Source organism: Oncorhynchus keta, chromosome 1, assembly GCF_023373465.1.
Source record: "Oncorhynchus keta strain PuntledgeMale-10-30-2019 chromosome 1, Oket_V2, whole genome shotgun sequence".
Classification (NCBI taxonomy): Eukaryota; Metazoa; Chordata; class Actinopteri; order Salmoniformes; family Salmonidae; genus Oncorhynchus; species Oncorhynchus keta.
In genome coordinates, this window is record NC_068421.1 from 96872501 (window position 1) to 96891629 (window position 19129).

Below are 19129 nucleotides of genomic sequence, written 5' to 3' on the forward strand. Positions count from 1 at the left end.
ACGGTCAGGTGGACTGAGGACAGCAAGGAGTCATCATGTCAGGTAGTCCTGAGGCATGGTCCTAGGGCTCAGGTCCTCCGAGAGAGAGAAAGAAAGAAAGAGAGAAGGAGAGAATTAGAGAACGCACACTTAGATTCACACAGGACACGGAATAGGACAGGAGAAGTACTCCAGATATAACAAACTGACCCTAGCCCCCCGACACATAAACTACTGCAGCATAAATACTGGAGGCTGAGACAGGAGGGGTCAGGAGACACTGTGGCCCCATCCGAGGACACCCCCGGACAGGGCCAAACAGGAAGGATATAACCCCACCCACTTTGCCAAAGCACAGCCCCCACACCACTAGAGGGATATCTTCAACCACCAACTTACCATCCTGAGACAAGGCTGAGTATAGCCCACAAAGATCTCCGCCACGGCACAACCCAAGGGCGGGGGAGGGGGGCGCCAACCCAGACAGGATGACCACATCAGTGAATCAACCCACTCAGGTGACGCACCCCCTCCAGGGACGGTATGAGAGAGCCCCAGTAAGCCAGTGACTCAGCCCCTGTAATAGGGTTAGAGGCAGAGAATCCCAGTGGAAAGCATCTTGTGACCGTAGCATACGTGTAGGTATGTACGGCAGGACCAAATCAGAGAGATAGGTAGGAGCAAGCCCATGTAATGCAGTAAAACCTTGAAATCAGCCCTTGCTTTGACAGGAAGCCAGTGTAGGGAGGCTAGCACTGGAGTAATATGATCAAATTTTTTGGTTCTTGTCAGGATTCTAGCAGCCGTATTTAGCACTAATTGAAGTGTATTTAGTGCTTTATCCGGGTAGCCGGAAAGTAGAGCATTGCAGTAGTCTAACCTAGAAGTGACAAAAGCATGGATTAATTTTTCTGCATCATTTTTGGACAGAAAGTTTCAGATTTTTGCAATGTTACGTAGATGGAAAAAAGCGGTCCTTGAAATGGTCTTGATATGTTCTTCAAAAGAGAGATCAGGGTCCAGAGTAATGCCGAGGTCCTTCACAGTTTTATTTGAGACGACTGTACAACCATTAAGATTAATTGTCAGATTCAACAGAAGATCTCTTTGTTTCTTGGGACCCAGAACAAGCATCTCTGTTTTGTCCGAGTTTAAAAGTAGAACGTGTGCAACCATCCACTTCCTTATGTCTGAAACACATGCTTCTAGCGAGGGCAATTTTGGGGCTTCACCATGTTTTATTGAAATGTACAGCTGTGTGTCATCCGCATAGCAGTGAAAGTTAACATTATGTTTTCGAATGACATCCCCAAGAGGTAAAATATATAGTGAAAACAATAGTGGTCCTAAAATGGAACCTTGCGGAACACTGAAATGTATAGTTGATTTGTCAGAGGACAAACCATTCACAGAGACAAACTGATATCTTTCTGACAGATAACATCTAAAACCAGGCCAGAACTTGTCCGTGTAGACCAATTTGGGTTTCCAATCTCTCCAAAAGAATGTGGTGATCGATGATATCAAAAGCAGCACTAAGGTCTCGGAGCACGAGGACAGATGCAGAGCCTCGGTTTAATACCATTAAAAGGTAATTTACCACCATCACAAGTGCCGTCTCAGTGCTATGATGGGGTCTAAAACCAGACTGAAGCATTTTGTATACATTGTAAGTCTTCAGGAAGGCAGTGAGTTGCTGCGCAACAGCCTTCTCTAAAATTTTTGAGAGGAATGGAAGATTCGATATAGGCCGATAGTTTTTAATGTTTTCTGGGTCAAGGTTTGGCTTTTTCAAGAGAGGCTTTATTACTGCCACTTTTAGTGAGTTTGGTACACATCCGGTGGATAGAGAGCCGTTTATTATGTTCAACATAGGAGGGCCAAGCACAGGAAGCAGCTCTTTCAGTAGTTTTGCGATCAAAAAGGAATTTCGGATTGTTCTTATTTTTAAGTTAGAAAAATAGGATGATCGAGCAGCAGTAAGGGCTCTTCGGTACTGCACGGTACTGTCTTTCCAAGCTAGTCGGAAGACTTCCAGTTTGGTGTGGCGCCATTTCCGTTCCAATTTTCTGGAAGCTTGTTTCAGAGCACAGGTATTTTCTGTGTACCAGGGAGCTAGTTTCTTATGAGAAATGTTTTTAGTTTTTAGGGGTGCAACTTCATCTAGGGTATTGCGCAAGGTTAAATTGAGTTCCTCAGTTAGGTGGTTAACTGATTTTTGTCCTCTGGCGTTCTTGGGTAGGCAGAGGGAGTCTGGAAGGTCATCAATGAATATTTGTGTTGTCTGTGAATTTATAGCATGACTTTTGATGTTCCTTGGTTGGGGTCTGAGCAGTTTATTTGTTGCAATTGCAAACGTAATAAAATGGTGGTCCGATAGTCCAGGATTATGCGGAAAAACATTAAGATCCACAGTAGCTATAAAAATTGATTGAGTAGGCTGCATAGATTTCATGACTAGAAGCTCAAAAGAAGAAAACGTAATTTTTTTTTTGTAAATTGAAATTTGCTATCGTAAATATTACATTATATGGATTCTTCAATTACATTGAGCTGATTGTGTAGAGTATTTCTGTATTGTTTTAGTGATTCACCATAGTGAAAGCTTGGACTTGGGTTTTCTGGGTCTCTATGTTTTTGATTGGGTCTCTCAATTTCTTTCTTAGGTTTTGCATTCTTCATCAAACCATTTGTCTTTGACATTTTTATATTTGAAAATAAAATATACTGTTTAGGTTTTCAACTGGCAAGTTTACACCTTCACTATTATAGTGAAACAGTTTGTCCAGGAAATTGTCTAGAAGGGATTGAATTTGTTTTTGCCTAATTGGTTTCCACACTGCTTTCCTTCCATCTATAGCATTTCTTAATATTATTCAGCTCCTTTGGCTTTGATTGAGCATTGCTCTGCTTCATGATTGAGTATTGCTCTTTTCAAGTAGACTGTGATTTTGCTGTGGTCTGATAGAGGTTTCAGTGGGCTGACTGTGAACACTCTGAGAGACTCTGGGTTGAGGTCGGTGATAAAGTAGTCTACAGTACTACTGCCAAGAGATGAGCTATACCATAGGAGCTATATGTGTACCTACCATAGGAGTCCCCTCGAAGCCTACCATTGACTATGTACAGACCCAGGATGTAACAGAGCTACAGTGCCTTGCGAAAGTATTCGGCCCCCTTGAACTTTGCGACCTTTTGCCCACATTTCAGGCTTCAAACATAAAGATATAAAACTGTATTTTTTTGTGAAGAATCAACAACAAGTGGGACACAATCATGAAGTGGAACGACATTTCTTGGATATTTCAAACTTTTTTAACAAATCAAAAACTGAAAAATTGGGCGTGCAAAATTATTCAGCCCCCTTAAGTTAATACTTTGTAGCGCCACCTTTTGCTGCGATTACAGCTGTAAGTCGCTTGGGGTATGTCTCTATCAGTTTTGCACATCTCTGTCTATCTTTCTTTGTCTCTCTCTCGCTCTCTGTCTTTCTCTCTGTCTCTGTCTCTCTCTCTCTCTCTCTCTCTCTCAATTCAATTCAATTCAATTCTCTCTCTCTTTCGAAAAGGGAAAAGTACAATCAGAAATTAACATTACACTCTCTCTGAAACTTTATCTGAAATTAAATCACAGGGGACTGTTTTGTGTTATCTGGGAACTAACAAATGGACTGTTTTGTGTTATCTGGGAACTAACAAATGGACTGTTTTGTGTTATCTGGGAACTAACAAATGGACTGTTTTGTGTTATCTGGGAACTAACAAATGGACTGTTTTGTTTGTGTTGTCAGATTGTCCACCGTACTCTGGCGGCCATGTTGGGATCTCTGGCTGCCCTGGCTGCTCTGGCCATGATCGGAGATGTAAGACTTCCCTTTTTTACTGTGTTAACATCACAATCAATGTTGTATTCTAGTTAGTGACAGACTGTCAACAGAGGTTCTACTGATACATACCGTATATCAACAGAGCAAGCATTTACTTCCTCTCTCTATTGGCTAGCTATCATTTAGTTCCTCTGTCTATTGGCAAGTAGTATCATTTAGTTCCTCTGTATATTGGCTAGTAGTATCATTTAGTTCCTCTGTCTATTGGCTAGCAGTATCATTTAGTTCCTCTGTATATTGGCTAGCAGTATCATTTAGTTCCTCTGTATATTGGCTAGTAGTATCATTTAGTTCCTCTGTCTATTGGCTAGTAGTATCATTTAGTTCCTCTGTATATTGGCTAGTAGTATCATTTAGTTCCTCTGTCTATTGGCTAGTATTATCATTTAGTTCCTCTGTCTATTTGCTAGTAGTATCATTTAGTTCCTCTCTATATTGGCTAGTAGTATCATTTAGTTCCTCTCTATATTGGCTAGTAGTATCATTTTGTTCCTCTGTATATTGGCTAGTAGTATCATTTAGTTCCTCTGTATATTGGCTAGCAGTATCATTTAGTTCCTCTGTATATTGGCTAGTAGTATCATTTAGTTCCTCTGTATATTGGCTAGCAGTATCATTTAGTTCCTCTGTATATTGGCTAGTAGTATCATTTAGTTCCTCTGTCTATTGGCTAGCAGTATCAATTAGTTCCTCTGTATATTGGCTAGTAGTATCATTTAGTTCCTCTGTCTATTGGCTAGTAGTATCATTTAGTTCCTCTGTATATTGGCTAGTAGTATCATTTAGTTCCTCTGTCTATTGGCTAGCTATCATTTAGTTCCTCTGTCTATTGGTTAGCTATCAATTAGTTCCTCTGTCTATTGGCTAGTAGTATCATTTAGTTCCTCTGTATATTGGCTAGTAGTATCATTTAGTTCCTCTGTATATTGGCTAGTAGTATCATTTAGTTCCTCTGTCTATTGGCTAGCTATCATTTAGTTCCTCTGTCTATTGGCTAGTAGTATCATTTAGTTCCTCTGTATATTGGCTAGTAGTGTCATTTAGTTCCTCTGTATATTGGCTAGTAGTATCATTTAGTTCCTCCGTATATTGGCTAGTAGTATCATTTAGTTCCTCTGTCTATTGGCTAGTAGTATCATTTAGTAGTATCATTTAGTATCATCTAGTGTCTATTGGCTAGCTATCATTTAGTTCCTCTGTCTATTGGCTAGCTATCATTTAGTTCCTCTGTCTATTGGTTAGCTATCAATTAGTTCCTCTGTCTATTGGCTAGCAGTATCATTTAGTTCCTCTGTATATTGGCTAGCAGTATCATTTAGTTCCTCTGTATATTGGCTAGGAGTATCATTTAGTTCCTCTGTATATTGGGTAGCTATCATTTAGTTCCTGTGTCTATTGGTTAGCTATCAATTAGTTCCTCTGTCTATTGGCTAGTAGTATCATTTAGTTCCTCTGTATATTGGCTAGCTATCTTTTAGTTCCTCGGTATATTGGCTAGCTATCATTTAGTTCCTCTGTCTATTGGCTAGCTATCATTTAGTTCCTCGGTATATTGGCTAGCTATCATTTAGTTCCTCGGTATATTGGCTAGCTATCATTTAGTTCCTCTGTCTATTGGCTAGTAGTATCATTTAGTTCCTCTGTCTATTGGTTAGGTATCATTTAGTTCCTCTGACTATTGGTTAGGTATCAGTTAGTTCCTCTGTCTATTAGCTAGCTATCATTTAGTTCCTCTTTCTCTCTGTGTCTCTCTGTCTGTCTTCCAGCGTCCCAGTCTGAGCACTGTGGTGGAGTGGATCGACTATGAAACTCTGGCTCTTCTGTTTGGCATGGTAAGTAAGTACCCTACACCCTATGGGCCCTGTTGCGTCTCAAATGGCACCCTATTCCCTATATAGTGCACTACTTTATACTACTGCCCTATTCCCTATATAGTGCACTACTTTATACTACAGCCCTATTCCCTATATAGTGCACTACTTTAGACCAGAGCCCTATTCCCTATATAGTGCACTACTTTAGGTCAGAGCCCTATTCCCTATATAGTGTACTACTATAGACCAGATCCCTATTCCCTATATAGTGCACTTCTTTATACTACTGCCCTATTCCTATATAGTGCACTACTTTATACTACTGCCCTATTCCTATATAGTGCACTACTTTATACTACTCCCTATTCCCTATATAGTGCACTACTTTAGACCAGAGCCCTATTCCCTATATAGTGCACTACTTTATACTACTGCCCTATTCCCTATATAGTGCACTACTTTATACTACTGCCCTATTCCCTATATAGTGCACTACTTTATACTACTGCCCTATTCCCTATATAGTGCACTACTTTATACTACTGCCCTATTCCCTATATAGTGCACTACTTTATACTACTGCCCTATTCCCTATATAGTGCACTACTTTATACTACTGCCCTATTCCCTATATAGTGCACTACTTTATACTACTGCCCTATTTCCTATATAGTGCACTACTTTAGACCAGAGCCCTATTCCTATATAGTGCACTACTTTATACTACTGCCCTATTCCCTATATAGTGCACTACTTTAGACCAGAGCCCTATTCCTATATAGTGCACTACTTTATACTACTGCCCTATTCCCTATATAGTGCACTACTTTATACTACTGCCCTATTTCCTATATAGTGCACTACTTTATACTAGTCCCCTATTCCCTATATAGTGCACTACTTTATACTACTGCCCTATTCCCTATATCAAATCAAATCAAATCAAATTTATTTATATAGCCCTTCGTACATCAGCTGATATCTCAAAGTGCTGTACAGAAACCCAGCCTAAAACCCCAAACAGCAAACAATGCAGGTGTAAAAGCACGGTGGCTAGGAAAAACTCCCTAGAAAGGCCAAAACCTAGGAAGAAACCTAGAGAGGAACCGGGCTATGTGGGGTGGCCAGTCCTCTTCTGGCTGTGCCGGGTAGAGATTATAACAGAACATGACCAAGATGTTCAAATGTTCATAAATGACCAGCATGGTCGAATAATAATAAGGCAGAACAGTTGAAACTGGAGCAGCAGCACAGTCAGGTGGACTGGGGACAGCAAGGAGCCTTCATGTCAGGTAGTCCTGGGGCACGGTCCTAGGGCTCAGGTCAGTTGAAACTGGAGCAGGAGCATGGCCAGGTGGACTGGGGACAGCAAGGAGTCCTCATGTCAGGTAGTCCTGGGACATGGTCCTAGGGCTCAGGTCCTCCGAGAGAGAGAAAGAAAGAGAGAAGGAGAGAATTAGAGAACGCACACTTAGATTCACACAGGACACCGAATAGGACAGGAGAAGTACTCCAGATATAACAAACTGACCCTAGCCCCCGACACATAAACTACTGCAGCATAAATACTGGAGGCTGAGACAGGAGGGGTCAGGAGACACTGTGGCCCCATCCGAGGACACCCCGGACAGGGCCAAACAGGAAGGATATAACCCCACCCACTTTGCCAAAGCACATCCCCCACACCACTAGAGGGATATCTTCAACCACCAACTTACCATCCTGAGACAAGGCCGAGTATAGCCCACAAAGATCTCCGCCACGGTATAGTGCACTACTTTATACTACTGCCCTATTCCCTATATAGTGCAATACTTTATACTACTGCCCTATTCCCTATATAGTGCACTACTTTATACTACTGCCCTATTCCCTATTTACTGTAGTGCACTACTTTATACTACAGTCCTATTCCCTATGTATTGTAGTGCACTACTTTTGTAATAAACTATATTTGGAAGAGGGTCCCATTTTCTGTGCGACCTGAGCACCGGTTCAACCAGGAAACAAATCCCCCAGATAATTGTTGTAAGGTTGGGCTTCTTAGCGATGCTGAAACAGTTAGCGATGTCGAGACAGTTAGCGATGTCGAGACAGTTAGCGATGCTGAAACAGTTAGCGATGTCGAGACAGTTAGCGATGCTGAAACAGTTAGCGATACTGAAACAGTTAGCGGTCAAATGGCACCCTACACCCTACACCATGGGGTGTAGGGTGACCCTAGGGGCCCTGGTCACCCTACACCCCATGGGCCCTGGTCACCCTACACCCTATGGGCCCTGGTCACCCTACACCCTATGGGCCCTGGTCACCCTACACCCTATGGGCCCTGGTCACCCTACACCCTATGGCCCTGGTCACCCTACACCCTATGGCCCTGGTCACCCTACACCCTATGGGCCCTGGTCAAATGGCACCCTACACCCTATGGGCCCTGGTCACCCTACACCCTATGGGCCCTGGTCACCCTACACCCTATGGGCCCTGGTCACCCTACACCCTATGGGCCCTGGTCACCCTACACCCTATGGGCCCTGGTCACCCTACACCCTATGGGCCCTGGTCACCCTACACCCTATGGGCCCTGGTCACCCTACACCCTATGGGCCCTGGTCACCCTACACCCTATGGGCCCTGGTCACCCTACACCCCATGGGCCCTGGTCACCCTACACCCTATGGGCCCTGGTCACCCTACACCCTATGGGCCCTGGTCACCCTACACCCTATGGGCCCTGGTCACCCTACACCCCATGGGCCCTGGTCACCCTACACCCTATGGGCCCTGGTCACCCTACACCCCATGGGCCCTGGTCACCCTACACCCTATGGGCCCTGGTCACCCTACACCCTATGGGCCCTGGTCACCCTACACCCTATGGGCCCTGGTCACCCTACACCCTATGGGCCCTGGTCACCCTACACCCTATGGGCCCTGGTCACCCTACACCCTATGGGCCCTGGTCACCCTACACCCTATAGGCCCTGGTCACCCTACACCCTATGGGCCCTGGTCACCCTACACCCTATGAGCCCTGGTCACCTTACACCCTATGGGCCCTGGTCACCCTACACCCCATGGGCCCTGGTCACCCTACACCCTATGGGCCCTGGTCAAATGGCACCCTACACCCCATAGTCCCTGGTCACCCTACACCCCATGGGCCCTGGTCACCCTACACCCTATGGGCCCTGGTCACCCTACACCCTATGGGCCCTGGTCAAATGGCACCCTATGGGCCCTGGTCACCCTACACCCTATGGGCCCTGGTCAAATAGCACCCTACACCCTATGGGCCCTGGTCAAATAGCACCCTACACCCTATGGGCCCTGGTCAAATGGCACCCTACACCCTATGGGCCCTGGTCAAATAGCACCCTACACCCTATGGGCCCTGGTCAAATAGCACCCTACACCCTATGGGCCCTGGTCACCCTACACCCTATGGGCCCTGGTCAAATAGCACCCTACACCCTATGGGCCCTGGTCAACCGACACCCTACACCCTATGGGCCCTGGTCAAATAGCACCCTACACCCTATGGGCCCTGGTCAAATAGCACCCTACACCCTATGGGCCCTGGTCACCCTACACCCTATGGGCCCTGGTCACCCTACACCCTATGGGCCCTGGTCACCCTACACCCTATGGGCCCTGGTCACCCTACACCCTATGGGCCCTGGTCACCCTACACCCTATGGGCCCTGGTCACCCTACACCCTATGGGCCCTGGTCACCCTACACCCTATGGGCCCTGAATGGTCACCCTACACCCTATGGGCCCTGGTCACCCTACACCCTATGGGCCCTGGTCACCCTACACCCTATGGGCCCTGGTCACCCTACACCCTATGGGCCCTGGTGGTGAATGGTGACACCCTATGGGCCCTGGTCACCCTACACCCTATGGGCCCTGGTCACCCTACACCCTATGGGCCCTGGTCACCCTACACCCCATGGGCCCTGGTCACCCTACACCCTATGGGCCCTGGTCACCCTACACCCTATGGGCCCTGGTCACCCTACACCCCATAGTCCCTGGTCAAATGGTAGCCTATGGACCCTGGTCAAAATTACTGCACTATCTATAAGGATTAGGATGCCATTAGGGAGGCATTAAATATTATCCTTTGAAAACCCAGATCTTTGGATATGAATGGTGAATGGTGAATGGTGAATGGTGAACGGTGAACAGTGAACAGTGAACAGTGAACAGTGAACGGTGAACGGTGAATGGTGAATGGTGAATGGTGAATAGTGAATAGTGAATGGTGAATGGTGAATGGTGAACGGTGAACGGTGAACGGTGAACGGTGAACGGTGAACGGTGAACGGTGAACGGTGAACGGTGAACGGTGAACGGTGAACGGTGAACGGTGAACGGTGAACGGTGAACGGTGAACGGTGAACGGTGAACGGTGAACGGTGAATGGTGAACGGTGAACGGTGAATGGGGAACGGTGAATGGGGAACGGTGAACGGTGAATGGGGAACGGTGAAATGCAGTATTTAGTTGGTCCTATTAAAGTTTCCTAATTGTTGTTTGTATAACTGTCTATACCAGTCTCATAACCGTTGTTGTTTATATAACTGTCTATACCAGTCTCATAACCGTTGTTGTTTGTATAACTGTCTATACCAGTCTCATAACCGTTGTTGTTTGTATAACTGTCTTATACCAGTCTCATAACCGTTGTTGTTTGTATAACTGTCTATACCAGTCTCATAACCGTTGTTGTTTGTATAACTGTCTTATACCAGAGTCTCATAACCGTTGTTGTTTATATAACTGTCTATACCAGTCTCATAACCGTTGTTGTTTGTATAACTGTCTTATACCAGTCTCATAACCGTTGTTGTTTATATAACTGTCTATACCAGAGTCTCATAACCGTTGTTGTTTGTATAACTGTCTATACCAGTCTCATAACCGTTGTTGTTTGTATAACTGTCTTATACCAGTCTCATAACCGTTGTTGTTTGTATAACTGTCTATACCAGTCTCATAACCGTTGTTGTTTGTATAACTGTCTATACCAGAGTCTCATAACCGTTATTGTTTGTATAACTGTCTTATACCAGTCTCATAACCGTTGTTGTTTGTATAACTGTCTATACCAGTCTCATAACCGTTGTTGTTTGTATAACTGTCTATACCAGAGTCTCATAACCGTTGTTGTTTGTATAACTGTCTATACCAGTCTCATAACCGTTGTTGTTTGTATAACTGTCTATACCAGAGTCTCATAACCGTTGTTGTTTATATAACTGTCTATACCAGTCTCATAACCGTTGTTGTTTGTATAACTGTCTTATACCAGTCTCATAACCGTTGTTGTTTATATAACTGTCTATACCAGTCTCATAACCGTTGTTGTTTGTATAACTGTCTATACCAGTCTCATAACCGTTGTTGTTTATATAACTGTCTATACCAGTCTCATAACCGTTGTTGTTTGTATAACTGTCTATACCAGAGTCTCATAACCGTTGTTGTTTGTATAACTGTCTTATACCAGTCTCATAACCGTTGTTGTTTGTATAACTGTCTTATACCAGAGTCTCATAACCGTTGTTGTTTGTATAACTGTCTATACCAGTCTCATAACCGTTGTTGTTTGTATAACTGTCTATACCAGTCTCATAACCGTTGTTGTTTGTATAACTGTCTATACCAGTCTCATAACCGTTGTTGTTTGTATAACTGTCTATACCAGTCTCATAACCGTTGTTGTTTGTATAACTGTCTTATACCAGTCTCATAACCGTTGTTGTTTGTATAACTGTCTATACCAGAGTCTCATAACCGTTATTGTTTGTATAACTGTCTATACCAGTCTCATAACCGTTGTTGTTTGTATAACTGTCTATACCAGAGTCTCATAACCGTTATTGTTTGTATAACTGTCTATACCAGTCTCATAACCGTTGTTGTTTGTATAACTGTCTATACCAGTCTCATAACCGTTGTTGTTTGTATAACTGTCTTATACCAGTCTCATAACCGTTGTTGTTTGTATAACTGTCTATACCAGTCTCATAACCGTTGTTGTTTGTATAACTGTCTTATACCAGAGTCTCATAACCGTTGTTGTTTATATAACTGTCTATACCAGTCTCATAACCGTTGTTGTTTGTATAACTGTCTTATACCAGTCTCATAACCGTTGTTGTTTATATAACTGTCTTATACCAGAGTCTCATAACCGTTGTTGTTTGTATAACTGTCTATACCAGAGTCTCATAACCGTTGTTGTTTATATAACTGTCTATACCAGTCTCATAACCGTTGTTGTTTGTATAACTGTCTATACCAGTCTCATAACCGTTGTTGTTTATATAACTGTCTATACCAGAGTCTCATAACCGTTGTTGTTTGTATAACTGTCTATACCAGAGTCTCATAACCGTTGTTGTTTGTATAACTGTCTATACCAGAGTCTCATAACCGTTGTTGTTTGTATAACTGTCTTATACCAGTCTCATAACCGTTGTTGTTTGTATAACTGTCTTATACCAGTCTCATAACCGTTGTTGTTTATATAACTGTCTATACCAGAGTCTCATAACCGTTGTTGTTTGTATAACTGTCTTATACCAGTCTCATAACCGTTGTTGTTTGTATAACTGTCTATACCAGTCTCATAACCGTTGTTGTTTGTATAACTGTCTATACCAGTCTCATAACCGTTGTTGTTTGTATAACTGTCTATACCAGTCTCATAACCGTTGTTGTTTGTATAACTGTCTATACCAGTCTCATAACCGTTGTTGTTTGTATAACTGTCTATACCAGTCTCATAACCGTTGTTGTTTGTATAACTGTCTATACCAGTCTCATAACCGTTGTTGTTTGTATAACTGTCTATAACAGTCTCATAACCGTTGTTGTTTATATAACTGTCTTATACCAGTCTCATAACCGTTGTTGTTTGTATAACTGTCTATACCAGTCTCATAACCGTTGTTGTTTGTATAACTGTCTATACCAGTCTCATAACCGTTGTTGTTTGTATAACTGTCTATACCAGTCTCATAACCGTTGTTGTTTGTATAACTGTCTATACCAGAGTCTCATAACCGTTGTTGTTTGTATAACTGTCTATACCAGAGTCTCATAACCGTTGTTGTTTGTATAACTGTCTTATACCAGTCTCATAACCGTTGTTGTTTGTATAACTGTCTTATACCAGTCTCATAACCGTTGTTGTTTCTATAACTGTCTTATACCAGTCTCATAACCGTTGTTGTTTGTATAACTGTCTATACCAGTCTCATAACCGTTGTTGTTTGTATAACTGTCTATACCAGAGTCTCATAACCGTTGTTGTTTGTATAACTGTCTATACCAGAGTCTCATAACCGTTGTTGTTTGTATAACTGTCTATACCAGTCTCATAACCGTTGTTGTTTGTATAACTGTCTATACCAGTCTCATAACCGTTGTTGTTTGTATAACTGTCTATACCAGTCTCATAACCGTTGTTGTTTGTATAACTGTCTATACCAGTCTCATAACCGTTGTTGTTTGTATAACTGTCTATACCAGTCTCATAACCGTTGTTGTTTGTATAACTGTCTATACCAGAGTCTCATAACCGTTGTTGTTTGTATAACTGTCTTATACCAGTCTCATAACCAGTCTTGTTGTTTATATAACTGTCTATACCAGTCTCATAACCGTTGTTGTTTGTATAACTGTCTATACCAGTCTCATAACCGTTGTTGTTTGTATAACTGTCTATACCAGTCTCATAACCGTTGTTGTTTGTATAACTGTCTATACCAGTCTCATAACCGTTATTGTTTGTATAACTGTCTATACCAGTCTCATAACCGTTGTTGTTTGTATAACTGTCTATACCAGTCTCATAACCGTTGTTGTTTATATAACTGTCTATACCAGTCTCATAACCGTTGTTGTTTGTATAACTGTCTTATACCAGTCTCATAACCGTTGTTGTTTATATAACTGTCTTATACCAGAGTCTCATAACCGTTGTTGTTTGTATAACTGTCTATACCAGAGTCTCATAACCGTTGTTGTTTATATAACTGTCTATACCAGTCTCATAACCGTTATTGTTTATATAACTGTCTATACCAGTCTCATAACCGTTGTTGTTTATATAACTGTCTATACCAGTCTCATAACCGTTGTTGTTTGTATAACTGTCTATACCAGTCTCATAACCGTTGTTGTTTATATAACTGTCTATACCAGTCTCATAACCGTTGTTGTTTGTATAACTGTCTATACCAGTCTCATAACCGTTGTTGTTTATATAACTGTCTTATACCAGAGTCTCATAACCGTTGTTGTTTATATAACTGTCTATACCAGAGTCTCATAACCGTTGTTGTTTGTATAACTGTCTATACCAGAGTCTCATAACCGTTGTTGTTTATATAACTGTCTATACCAGTCTCATAACCGTTATTGTTTATATAACTGTCTATACCAGTCTCATAACCGTTGTTGTTTGTATAACTGTCTATACCAGTCTCATAACCGTTATATCAAATGACTGGTTCACTGTTCACCATTCACCGTTCACCGTTCTCATAACGTTATATCAAATGACTGGTTCTCTGCATTGTGATTACAGATGGTTCTAGTTCTCTGCATTGTGATTACATATGGTTCTAGTTCTCTGCATTGTGATTACAGATGGTTCTAGTTCTCTGCATTGTGATTCCATATGGTTCTAGTTCTCTGCATTGTGATTCCATATGGTTCTAGTTCTCTGCATTGTGATTCCATATGGTTCTAGTTCTCTGCATTGTGATTACAGATGGTTCTAGTTCTCTGCATTGTGACTACAGATGGTTCTAGTTCTCTGCATTACAACAGGTTTCCTCTTTCCCTTACAGATGATTCTAGTTGCCATCTTCTCAGAGACTGGTTTCTTTGACTACTGTGCTGTGAAGGTGAGTTGGTCAACAGTGGCACTGTCCTGAGTGACTCTAAATGTGGCTTTCCAGTAGGTCTAACCACTGTCCCTAGTGACTCTAAATGTGGCTTTCCAGTAGGTCTAACCACTGTCCTGAGTGACTCTAAATGTGGCTTTCCAGTAGGTCTAACCACTGTCCTGAGTGACTCTAAATGTGGCTTTCCAGTAGGTCTAACCACTGTCCTGAGTGACTCTAAATGTGGCTTTCCAGTAGGTCTAACCACTGTCCTGAGTGACTCTAAATGTGGCTTTCCAGTAGGTCTAACCACTGTCCTGAGTGACTCTAAATGTGGCTTTCCAGTAGGTCTAACCACTGTCCTGAGTGACTCTAAATGTGGCTTTCCAGTAGGTCTAACCACTGTCCTGAGTGACTCTAAATGTGGCTTTCCAGTAGGTCTAACTACTGTCCTGAGTGACTCTAAATGTGGCTTTCCAGTAGGTCTAACCACTGTCCTGAGTGACTCTAAATGTGGCTTTCCAGTAGGTCTAACCACTGTCCTGAGTGACTCTAAATGTGGCTTTCCAGTAGGTCTAACCACTGTCCTGAGTGACTCTAAATGTGGCTTTCCAGTAGGTCTAACCACTGTCCTGAGTGACTCTAAATGTGGCTTTCCAGTAGGTCTAACCACTGTCCCTAGTGACTCTAAATGTGGCTTTCCAGTAGGTCTAACCACTGTCCTGAGTGACTCTAAATGTGGCTTTCCAGTAGGTCTAACCACTGTCCTGAGTGACTCTAAATGTGGCTTTCCAGTAGGTCTAACCACTGTCCTGAGTGACTCTAAATGTGGCTTTCCAGTAGGTCTAACCATTGTCCTGAGTGACTCTAAATGTGGCTTTCCAGTAGGTCTAACCACTGTCCTGAGTGACTCTAAATGTGGCTTTCCAGTAGGTCTAACCACTGTCCTGAGTGACTCTAAATGTGGCTTTCCAGTAGGTCTAACCACTGTCCTGAGTGACTCTAAATGTGGCTTTCCAGTAGGTCTAACCACTGTCCTGAGTGACTCTAAATGTGGCTTTCCAGTAGGTCTAACCACTGTCCTGAGTGACTCTAAATGTGGCTTTCCAGTAGGTCTAACCACTGTCCTGAGTGACTCTAAATGTGGCTTTCCAGTAGGTCTAACTACTGTCCTGAGTGACTCTAAATGTGGCTTTCCAGTAGGTCTAACCACTGTCCTGAGTGACTCTAAATGTGGCTTTCCAGTAGGTCTAACCACTGTCCTGAGTGACTCTAAATGTGGCTTTCCAGTAGGTCTAACTACTGTCCTGAGTGACTCTAAATGTGGCTTTCCAGTAGGTCTAACCACTGTCCTGAGTGACTCTAAATGTGGCTTTCCAGTAGGTCTAACCACTGTCCTGAGTGGCTCTAAATGTGGCTTGCCAGTAGGTCTAACTACTGTCCTGAGTGACTCTAAATGTGGCTTTCCAGTAGGTCTAACCACTGTCCTGAGTGACTCTAAATGTGGCTTTCCAGTAGGTCTAACCACTGTCCTGAGTGGCTCTAAATGTGGCTTGCCAGTAGGTCTAACTACTGTCCTGAGTGACTCTAAATGTGGCTTTCCAGTAGGTCTAACCACTGTCCTGAGTGACTCTAAATGTATTTCCTATATATTGCATTTCATTTGACCAGAACCCTGTGGGTCAAACGCAATGCCCCATATAGGGAACGAGGTGCCATTTGGGATGCAGGCTTTGTGCTATTATCCCATCCTCATCCTCTCTCCATCCTCATCCTCTCATCCTCTCTCCACACTCATCCTCTCATCCCCTCTCCACCCTTATCCTCTCTCCACCCTCATCCTCTCATCCTCTCTCCACGCTCATCCTCTCATCTTCTCTCCACCCTCATCCTCTCTTCACTCTCATCCTCTCCCCACGCTCATCCTCTCATCCCCTCTCCACCCTCATCCTTCCTCCACCCTCATCCTCTCTTCACTCTCATCCTCTCTCCACGCTCATCCTCTCATCCTCTCTCCACGCTCATCCTCTCTCCACCCTCATCCTCTCTCCACCCTCATCCTCTCTTCACTCTCATCCTCTCATCCTCTCTCCACACTCATCCTCTCATCCCCTCTCCACCCTTATCCTCTCTCCACCCTCATCCTCTCTTCACTCTCATCCTCTCATCCTCTCTCCACGCTCATCCTCTCATCTTCACTCCACCCTCATCCTCTCTTCACTCTCATCCTCTCTCCACGCTCATCCTCTCATCCCCTCTCCACCCTCATCCTTCCTCCACCCTCATCCTCTCTTCACTCTCATCCTCTCTCCACGCTCATCCTCTCATCTTCTCTCCATGCTCATCCTCTCTCCACCCTCATCCTCTCTCCACCCTCATCCTCTCATCCTCTCACCACCCTCATCCTCCCATCCTCTCTCCACCCTCATCCTCCCATCCTCTCTCCACCCTCATCCTCTCTCCACCCTCATGGAGTTAATATTTTAGATTAAATCATATTTAGTGAGTATTTTAGGTGTAATCAAATATAATGAATATTTTGGGTGTAATAATATTTAGTGAATGTTTAACATATCTCCTCTCCCACCTCCAGGCCTACCAGCTGTCCAGAGGCAAGGTCTGGCCTATGATCATCATCCTGTGTCTCATAGCAGCCATCCTGTCTGCCTTCCTGGACAACGTGACGACTATGATGCTCTTTACTCCTGTCACCATCAGGTACAGTGTAATAACCATCAGGTACAGCTGTTACCATCAGGTACAGTGTAATAACCATCAGGTACAGTGTAATAACCATCAGGTACAGTATAATAACCATCAGGTACAGTGTAATAACCATCAGGTACAGCTGTTACCATCAGGTACAGTATAATAACCATCAGATACAGTATAATAACCATCAGGTACAGTATAATAACCATCAGGTACAGTATAATAACCATCAGGTACAGTGTAATAACCATCAGGTACAGTATAATAAAGATCAGGTACAGTATAATAACCATCAGGTACAGTGTAATAACCATCAGGTACAGTATAATAACCATCAGGTACAGTATAATAACCATCAGGTACAGTATAATAACCATCAGGTACAGTGTAATAACCATCAGATACAGTGTAATAACCATCAGGTACAGTGTAATAACCATCAGGTACAGTGTAATAACCATCAGGTACAGTATAATAACCATCAGGTACAGTATAATAACCATCAGGTACAGTGTAATAACCATCAGATACAGTGTAATAACCATCAGGTACAGTGTAATAACCATCAGGTACAGTATAATAACCATCAGGTACAGTATAATAACCATCAGGTACAGTATAATAACCATCAGGTACAGTATAATAACCATCAGGTACAGTATAATAACCATCAGGTACAGCTGTTACCATCAGATACAGTATAATAACCATCAGGTACAGTGTAATAACCATCAGGTACAGTGTAATAACCATCAGGTACAGTGTAATAACCATCAGGTACAGTATAATAACCATCAGGTACAGTATAATAACCATCAGATACAGTGTAATAACCATCAGGTACAGCTGTTACCATCAGGTACAGTATAATAACCATCAGGTACAGTGTAATAACCATCAGGTACAGTGTAATAACCATCAGATACAGTGTAATAACCATCAGGTACAGCTGTTACCATCAGGTACAGTATAATAACCATCAGGTACAGTATAATAACCATCAGGTACAGCTGTTACCATCAGGTACAGTGTAATAACCATCAGGTACAGTGTAATAACCATCAGGTACAGTGTAATAACCATCAGGTACAGCTGTTACCATCAGGTACAGTGTAATAACCATCAGGTACAGTGTAATAACCATCAGGTACAGTGTAATAACCATCAGGTACAGCTGTTACCATCAGGTACAGTGTAATAACCATCAGGTACAGTGTAATAACCATCAGGTACAGTGTAATAACCATCAGATACAGTGTAATAACCATCAGGTACAGTATAATAACCATCAGGTACAGTATAATAACCATCAGGTACAGTGTAATAACCATCAGGTACAGTGTAATAACCATCAGGTACAGTGTAATAACCATCAGGTACAGTGTAATAACCATCAGGTACAGTATAATAACCATCAGGTACAGTGTAATAACCATCAGGTACAGTATAATAACCATCAGGTACAGTATAATAACCATCAGGTACAGTATAATAACCATCAGGTACAGTATAATAACCATCAGGTACAGTATAATAACCATCAGGTACAGTATAATAACCATCAGGTACAGTATAATAACCATCAGGTACAGTATAATAACCATCAGGTACAGTATAATAACCATCAGGTACAGTATAATAACCATCAGGTACAGTGTAATAACCATCAGGTACAGTGTAATAACCATCAGGTACAGTGTAATAACCATCAGGTACAGTATAATAACCATCAGGTACAGTATAATAACCATCAGGTACAGTATAATAACCATCAGGTACAGCTGTTATAACCATCAGGTACAGTATAATAACCATCAGGTACAGTATA

General features: G+C 42.7%; 1 protein-coding gene across 3 annotated transcripts in view; it reads left to right on the forward strand.

Moving 5' to 3' along the window:
- Positions 1-19129, forward strand: part of oca2 (oculocutaneous albinism II) — a 369117-nt gene that overhangs the window by 170126 nt on the left and 179862 nt on the right. For all 3 annotated transcript variants that reach the window (XM_052467917.1, XM_052467907.1, XM_052467911.1), the window contains exons 10-13: positions 3770-3841; positions 5632-5697; positions 14554-14610; positions 17183-17307. In XM_052467917.1, the coding sequence (XP_052323877.1) occupies positions 3770-3841; positions 5632-5697; positions 14554-14610; positions 17183-17307 (320 nt within the window). The remainder of the gene's footprint in view (positions 1-3769; positions 3842-5631; positions 5698-14553; positions 14611-17182; positions 17308-19129) is intronic.